The following is an 8869-nucleotide window of genomic DNA, read 5'->3' on the forward strand; positions in this document are numbered from 1 at the left end:
CTGTTAAATAAACTATATATATATACTGTATATATATATACTGTATATATATATATATATATATATATATATATATATATATATATATATATACTTTTTTTTTACAAAACTATATGCATATTTTTAAGCAGAATGAAATACCAATACAATGAAATTTGGTAAATGTAAAAAAATGTATATTCATTTATAAAAGCTAAATAATGGAAAATGAATAAGCAAACTAATTAGGGTTACACGGAAGGAAAAATAATGTGTTGTAATAGAGTTTTGATGATGACAGGCTTTTCATTTTTAGATGAATTGCCTCTTTCTATTAACTCTACAAAACTCACTTTAACCATTAGGCTTTACTATACAGTTATGTTAACATTCCATATCAATAAATACTTTTTTAAAAATAAAACTATTCGAATATCAATAACAGGCACTTCATTGAACATGAAATAAAGAGACACAACATGGCTTTCAGTGTTTAAAATCCTTTTTTTTTATGTATATTGATAACTGTGTCGATATGACAACTTATATATTATGGTATATACACTTTGCTACAGTAAGAAAGAACAACTATAGTGGCATAATAATTAAATGACTATCAAACCATTATAAGAGATCATAACTATATCTGATATCTTGCATATCAGATATAGTGTCCGCTAAACAATATTACCCGTTCCACTTATTAACAATCGTCAATCTGGTAAATAATCTTTGTTGAGCCTCAACCTCATGCACAGACCTAAACAACATGGATTACATTTGTATTGAATGGATTAATGTTTAAGATAAATTATTTCTTGGATCAAAGTTGGAATGTGTTCAAATACATTCATACACACAAACTAGAACAGCATTATAGAGGGGGAGTTGCTGCCATAGAAACCATCCAAGGCCATCCCATAATATCAAGCGTGGTGTGAACGGAGTGAGTGTGCTGATAAGAGCTGGAAGTGGATGCACTACAGTCTGTCTGTGTTATTCACTCTACTGCACTCAACACTATTAGAGTCTGCGGTTATCCTTGATTCCTGATAAAAGTGAGAAATGTGAAACTCAACCAGTCTGAGGTTCAGGCAACATTCAGGCCCAGATCTAAAAAAAAGAAAAGAAAGACAATCTCTGAGACTTTCATCACATTGCTTAATATGCTTAGACTGACTGTATTGAGAAATGTTTTCCACTGACCCGTAAAGTGTGATCCCAAGATCCCGAGCAGAACGATGTTCCGTCCGGAGAGACGCGGAGTGTGCTAACTCTGTTTTCATGTCCGAACAAGATGGACACGCGAGTGCCCTTTAAAACGTCCCATACATTGATTGTGTAGTCATTGTAACCACCAAACAGCAGTCTCCCTGCACAAAGATATTAGCATAGCATAAACAACAAACTCGTTCAAAAAGAAAATGAATCTTGGTCATTTTGCTGGAGACATACATAAATATATGTGTTTGCTTTATAAAATGTGCTTTGTTATGTGATATTTTTGTTGACTGCAGCTTTAGAAGATCAACCATGTGTGAAGAAAGATGGAATGGAATGTTGGCATTTTTGGAAAGGAATAACAACATATTTGCACACTTTACAGTAAATATTCTGCATACAATTAAAAAAAATATATAATCTGAACAAGCATGCACCATGCTAAGGGTTTTCAAACTGGAGCAAATAAAGTAATAAACAATTTATTAAAGAATAAAAAGGCATTAAAAATATGTAAAATTTTATATAATATTAATATATTTTTTACACATAAATTATGCATACATTGAAAGTAAAAAAAATATGTAAAATGTATATGTAAAAAGCAGCACTGGACTTCAGGCATTTTGGCATTTCCTTCTCCCCAGTCTTCCTCCAGACTCTGACACCTTGATTTCCGAATGACATGCAAAATTTGCTTTCATCCGAAAAAAGTACTTTGGACCACTGAGCAACAGTCCAGTGCTGCTTCTCTGTAGTCCAGGTCAGGCGCTTCTGCCGCTGTTTCTGGTTCAAAAGTGGCTTGACCTGGGGAATGCGGCACCTGTAGCCCATTTCCTGCACACGCCTGTGCACGGTGGCTCTGGATGTTTCTACTCCAGACTCAGTCCACTGCTTCCGCAGGTCCCCCAAGGTCTGGAATCGGTCCTTCTCCACAATCTTCCTCAGGGTCCGGTCATCTCTTCTCGTTGTGCAGCGTTTTTTGCCACACTTTTTCCTTCCCACAGACTTCCCACTGAGGTGCCTTGATACAGCACTCTGGGAACAGCCTATTTGTTCAGAAATTTCTTTCTGTGTCTTACCCTCTTGCTTGAGGGTGTCAATGATGGCCTTCTGGACAGCAGTCAGGTCGGCAGTCTTACCCATGATTGCGGTTTTGAGTAATGAAACAGGCTGGGAGTTTTTAAAAGCCTCAGGAATCTTTTGCAGGTGTTTAGAGTTAATTAGTTGATTCAGATGATTAGGTTAATAGCTCGTTTAGAGACCCTTTTCATGATATGCTAATTTTTTGAGATAGGAATTTGGGGTTTTCATGAGCTGTATGCCAAAATCATCAGTATTAAAACAATAAAAGACCTGAAATATTTCAGTTGGTGTGCAATGAATCTAAAATATATGAAAGTTTAATTTTTATCATTACATTATGGAAAATAATGAACTTTATCACAATACGCTAATTTTTTGAGAAGGACCTGTATATATATATTACAAAAAGAAAGTTAGAAAAAAGTTAATATATAATATTAATATATTTATAAAGGTCACATTTACATATTTTATATAAAAAAGTAGATTTATATTGAATAAAAAATATATATATATTGTATGTGTGTGTATGCTAGTATTCCATTAATTCTGGTTTCTAAAGATTTAGTGAAGCGAATTAATGTGATTAATTACAATTATTTTATAGTTATATTTTTCTCTTCAAGTTTATACATTACATCTAAAAGTAATCTAATGATGGCAGAATAATATGGTCAATATACTATACAATATAATATATCAGAAAATATTAATAATAATAAATATTTTAACAATAAAAAAAATCCAGATAATGTTTTATATATTGGTCTGATAACAGTATTGAGTTTATATATATATAAATATATATATATATATATATATATATATATATATATATATATATATATATATAAACTCAATACTGTTATCAGACCAATCAAATAGTGAGTTGAGAAGGAGATATTATAAATTGTGTTTGATATTACTTTCATTGATCACACTGAACAAGGGAGGTTGAGTGCACTGAATTGTGGGATACAGTACACTACAGTGTGTTCTGGATAAGCACTGTACATTTTGCAAAAGCAATAGGTTCTGTGAGTACAGGTGAAACTCGAAAAATTAGAATATCATGCAACAGTATATGTATTTCAGTAATTCAAACTAATATATTTAGAATATATAACTATGTACATATGCATGATTATACTTTTCAGAGGGCCGACATTTCTGTATTTAAAATCCGTTTTTTAATTGATTTCTTGTAATATTATAATTTTCTGAGATTTTGAATTTGGGGTTTTCATAAGCTGTAAGCCATAATCATCAAAATTATAACTTTTGCACAGTACTGCTCACCGCTGAGAGAGAAATCCACACTAGAGGCTCCAAATATGATGCTCTCTTTGGAATAAATGGCCACCTCTCTGTCTGCCCTCAAGTCATAGAGACGACACTATAAACACATACAATGAGGACAAGATTGAATGCATTTTTCATTATTTCAACACAGGAAGTATGAAAAAACGAAAGGAAAGAACAGACTCACAGTAGCGTCATCTGAGCCTGAAGCGAAAGCATCTCCGCTTGGGTAGTACCTGCAGTGATATAAAATATGAGCAGTCATGTCACTGTCTCGCTCGGTAAACATTCAACAATACTCGAAAGTGCAGCCAAAGACAAGTCAGATCAGTCGACGGCCATTGCCTTTTTATGGTCATAACATTTTGAGTGTTTACAGACTATAAATATTGACCAGCATCGTAAAGGCCTGAGTCTACTTGTTATTTTTATGCTCTATGACAAAACCTGAATGGGGGGAAAACAGGCCTGAGGACACTTACCGCACACTGTTGATGTCTGATTCATGAGTCTCAAAAGACTGGACACACTGTCCCGTGCGCAAGTCCCACACACAAGCCTTCTTATCGCAGCCCTGAGAGGCGAGAACATACAGGTCACTGCACAGGCATGTTAACAGCTCCATTGTGCTCATGTGTCTGTGTGTGAATGAATGCTGTGTGTGGGCTTGTGGGTACCAGAGTGTCCCCAGATGAACAGCAAAACCAGACAAAACATCCTCGAGGGGATGACCAGAAAAAAGGTTAATAAAGTGACTAAATAATAAAAAAATACCCATCATCTACCCAATAATTCATCATCTAAAAGACCCAGGCCTGATTCCACAGACAGGGCTTAGATTAAGCCATGATTAGGCCTTAGTTCAATTAGAACAACTTATTAGACGCTCAGCATTTTCAATGGACATAATTTTGACATCGACACTATGAGTAAAAACTGCCATGTAAATATTTTTTTATATTATCTTATAATTTGAATACTTGGACACATGGATCCATTATACTGTTACACAAGTGTTTTCTATCTCAACTGTTTATGTTTACTTAAAACATAACTGTGTTTATGCAACAGCATTTTGAAATCATTTTGTGTTTATTTGACTGTTTAATTGCAATTAGCAGGCAAAAAGCACTCAATTTAGCACAGAGGCGGTTTTATGTGCCACAATTTAGATGCGAGCACAAAATCTGTGGGAATGAGTCAAATTATGCACAATACGCACAATCCCACGCCGAAATTCAAACCCTGTAACAGCAAAAATATTAATCCGGAGCAAATGAAACGAGTGAGTGAGGAGAGGCGGGTTTGTGTGTCACTCGCTGTCGGAGAGATGAGAGATAGAAAAAGTGCAGCTGGTATCCTGTATCTATTCTGTGGAAAATTAGTATTTGAAGCATTTCAGATATTTCAGTATCGATATGTATCGAAAATAGATATTTTTACAACACTACATTGCACCTAGTTTATTATTCTTTAAAAGACAAAAAAAATATATATATATATATTCCAAGCCGCCAAAGTGGCTAGTAGGAGTGACTGCGTTACACACCACTGCTGAAATACACACACATTTGGTAGGTTGTCGGGTGCTAATGTCAAGCCCTTGCTGGTGTGCATCTTGGGACAAAACAAGTTGCTTTCAGTTAGGACAGATCAAACATGCATTTTAGTCTGGGACTAGGCTCATGCCTTCATCTCATTCAAAGCTTATGTAAGGTAATTCTTGATGAAATTGAAGATTATGTAAGGTAACGTGTGACATTCATGGCGAGGGCCAGTGTGTAGGATGAGCAGTGCTGTCCCCACCCCTGACACAAAAGTGTTTCCGGTCTCAGACGGGGCAAGGTCCAGACACAGCACATCAGCCGCGTGTCCATGCAAACTCTGCAGCATCTGACCGCTCTCTACATCCCACAGAGCACACGTGCCGTCGCCGCTGGACGTCAGGATCTACCGCGAACACAAAACACACGGCAGTCGGTACAATGCAAGACTGTTCTCATTATTTCATCCTTCATTGAAGCATACCTGCATATCTGAGTTTGTAAAGCAGCATGCAGACAGGTAGTTGGTGTGCATGGCCACTGATTTCTTCTTGGCGGCAAGGTTTTCGTTCTTGTCCAGGGATAGAGGGTACACAGAGCACTTATTGTCCAACCCACTGAGAAAAACAACAGATAGGTTAGTAAAATAACTCTGCCGAAGAGTGAATATTAAAGATGAAGATAGCAAGCAAATTCCCACCAATATTAGCTTCATATTGTTTTTTTCAAACAAGGTTATTTTGTTTTTACTAAACTTTCAAATTGAAGTGTGTGACATCTGCGCCAACTAGTGGCACCAAATGGAACTGCATCAAATACTGTTTCCAAACATGTTTCCTAAAAGCTTCTTCTGCCACTGTAAATTATTTTAGTATTATTTATATAATATTACAAATTTGAATGATATTTAGAATCAGTAATTAATAAACTAATTTAACTATTAATTATAATAACCCTGTCCACTGGTCAGAGAAACAGGAGGTCCTGTCCAAAATGTATGAAATGAAGTAGAGCCAGAAGTTCACTGCTCAAAAAAAAGGCTATAATGGTCTTAATCAGAGGAAGCCTTTGCTATTTGGAGCCCCGTTTCAAAGAAACAGTCGGATTATAGCCTAGTAACTAATTGTTTATTGAATTGTTGTATAAAATCTATATTGCATTTGCAAACGTGCTGATATTCGGGAAAACAGCACTTTTGCTTGTGTGATATTGCTAATTAATACTTAAAACTAACTTATTTTGCACCATATCTTGGTTTTTGGAAGCATTTTTTAATCATTTTTTGAGGCATTTTTACCTCAAGCCCTGGTTATTTCTGCCCCTGGTGTGTGTGTGTGTGTTGCGTGATGGCAAGGGGCAGTGCTCTTTTTCAAGCGCAAGCTAATGTTGCGAGGCCCGTTTCAAGTGAAACGGATGAAACATGGCAAAGACCGCTACTGCTCTTGATTTAGAAAGGAGCCAGAGACTCACCCACAAGCCACTGCACATCCAGACGGGGCATAAGCGCAGGCCATGACCCACGTACAGGGCATAGTCACTGCATGCTCCTGTCAAAACATTTGAAATAATGAGAATGGAGCTGTAAAATATGTAATTAAAAAACAATAAGGCTTATAAATGAAGTTAAATAATATTATATTAAAAATTGAACCACACTTTTAATCAATATTAGTCATTAGCAGTCTCTTTTCACCTTATTTGTTGTAAACGCATCCCATACAATCACCTTTCCATCCTAGAATACAGGAGAAAATTAAATAATGAATGATAAAAATAAATAATTCCACATAAAAATAGGCCCTCCTTGATGTATTTATGTTTATAGACTGACCTGAGACGAGCTGACGATTCTCCTCCTGTCTTTACACCAGTCCATACACAAGACTTTATTTCCATGGCCTTTCAGCGTTCGTCTGGTCTTCATGACAAACTGACCCAAAGCCTCAATCTTCTCCGCCACTTGATGTACTGATTGAAAAAAACACAATATTAACGCCATTTTGTTTATTTCGTGTTTCTATCCTTAATGAACCTGCCTTCATATTCCTACATCACAAACATTTGCTGGCAGTAATGATATACATATATATATGTGTGTGTGTATATGTGTATATACATACACACAAATATATGTATATATTTTTACAAACTTATGTTAGATGTGATGAATCACGATTAATAGTTTTGACAGCGCTTAAATTAATACATAAATAAAAATGTATAAAGTAATAAAATAAAAAATACATAACACAAAATAACTAAATAAAAAACTACCAAATAAATACATTTTAAAAGCTTAAAAACTGAATAAGAATTCTCCGTATGAAGTCATTTCTTAGCAGTGTTGTTACTGTGTAACGTAACAAACAAACTATTAAAAACCGTTTGAGGCAATTATAAAGCTGAAATAAAAGAAAATATTAAATGAAAAGCTTAAACTTAAAACTATAAATGTTCCTACTATTTAGTTTTTTACTTGTTTTAGTATGAAATAATAATACTGTAAATGAAAGCTAAATAGAATATTTAAAGAGAAAATAGCGAATATAAAAGGACAAAAGCACGACTAGAACTTAAACTAAAACCGAATATATAAAAATAAAAGCTAATTCAAAATATGAATACTAGTAGGCTATATAATAATACTGAAATAACACTGATTCTTAGTAATGACTGCCCTGTTTTTCTCAGAATATCCCAATGTGATGCTGAACGGAAAATAAAGCGCTCCCTCGCCACCTCCACCATTATCATCCTCATTACCTTTCTGAACACTAATCACTTTATCTGATGACTGATTGCTATGATTTCCTGATTCACGGAACACATCCAGACACATAACGGCAGCAATGCTTATTATTATATGATAATTAAGCTCCTGACATACGTCTTCATTAAACACACATACGGCGGTTTAACGGTTCTTACGCTCGACATCGTGCAGTTTGGCTCTCTCGTCCTCCAGCTTCGTCTTCAGCGTCTCGGATTCGGTTTTGAGCGTCGACAGAGTGTCGCTAGGCTGCTCTGCCACTTCCTGCGCGGCCATTGCCACGAGAAAACACAAGTTTCGCGGAGGAGAGGAGTGTTTTGTCGGGGAGAGGAGAGCAGGGACGCGGAGGAGAGCCTGGAGACGGAGCGCACTGATGCTGGATGATGCAGCTGGCGTGACGTCATGAGGGGCGCGCGCACGCTCTCGCGCATCCGCTTGAAACCCCAGAGAGTCACTCGGATGTGCGTTATATTATACTGTATCCTCCTGATGATGATGATCAATATTTGCGCTTTCTACATCTGGAAGGGCTTCTCAAATCCCTGACTGGAAAATATATTCTCTATAACTTCACTACTTCATTTTAACAATCTAAAGATTTACCACATTTTTTTTTACTTATATTATTGTAAAATTAGTTCATTTATGTATAATGTAAATATTTTATTATATTCTTAACATTTTTGTTTAAAAATAGTGAAACCTATGTGTATTGTGTAGGGCCATAGTGTTATGTGATATTTTTTATGATAATTAAAGTAAAGCTAATATTAAAAAAATAAAGATGTGTTCCTGGTAGAATTTGATGTACTGCTTTTAATGCGTTGATTTTAAAAAAAAAGTGTCCTGATGATTTTCATTTCCTAATTAGAGTATGGAGAATACGCAAATGATCATTGAAAACTAAAACTACAGCAATGAATAATGAAAAAAAAAAAGAAAAGCGTAATTTTTTGCTATATATATT

The 8869-nt window shown here is 35.3% G+C and overlaps 1 protein-coding gene across 1 annotated transcript; it reads right to left on the bottom strand.

The window, feature by feature from the left end:
• Positions 1–463: 463 nt before the first annotated feature.
• Positions 464–8323, bottom strand: gnb5a (guanine nucleotide binding protein (G protein), beta 5a). Its single transcript, XM_077210116.1, has 11 exons — positions 8061–8323; positions 6964–7100; positions 6826–6867; positions 6603–6679; positions 5617–5749; positions 5395–5538; positions 4071–4162; positions 3776–3824; positions 3586–3682; positions 1186–1352; positions 464–1092 (listed from the first exon to the last, which is right to left on the bottom strand). Exons 1-11 carry the CDS (start codon positions 8176–8178, stop codon positions 1081–1083), a joined length of 1068 nt encoding a protein of 355 aa, XP_077066231.1. The 5' UTR covers positions 8179–8323; the 3' UTR covers positions 464–1080.
• Positions 8324–8869: the final 546 nt, after the last annotated feature.

Source organism: Siphateles boraxobius, unplaced genomic scaffold (genome assembly GCF_051911475.1).
Source record: "Siphateles boraxobius isolate OS27281-9 unplaced genomic scaffold, OSU_SipBor_1 65, whole genome shotgun sequence".
NCBI lineage: Eukaryota > Metazoa > Chordata > Actinopteri > Cypriniformes > Leuciscidae > Siphateles > Siphateles boraxobius.

Bases quoted from the DNA above. Each gene is read 5' to 3' on its own strand.
- gnb5a (XM_077210116.1), bottom strand. From the start codon at position 8,178: ATGGCCGCGCAGGAAGTGGCAGAGCAGCCTAGCGACACTCTGTCGACG. The intron at 6,868-6,963 runs GTCAGTCTATAA...CCTGTATTCTAG, and splicing joins GAATCGTCAGCTCGTCTCAG to GATGGAAAGGTGATTGTATG. The intron at 4,163-5,394 runs GTGGGGACAGCA...CTCGCCTCTCAG, and splicing joins GAAACACTTTTGTGTCAGGG to GGCTGCGATAAGAAGGCTTG.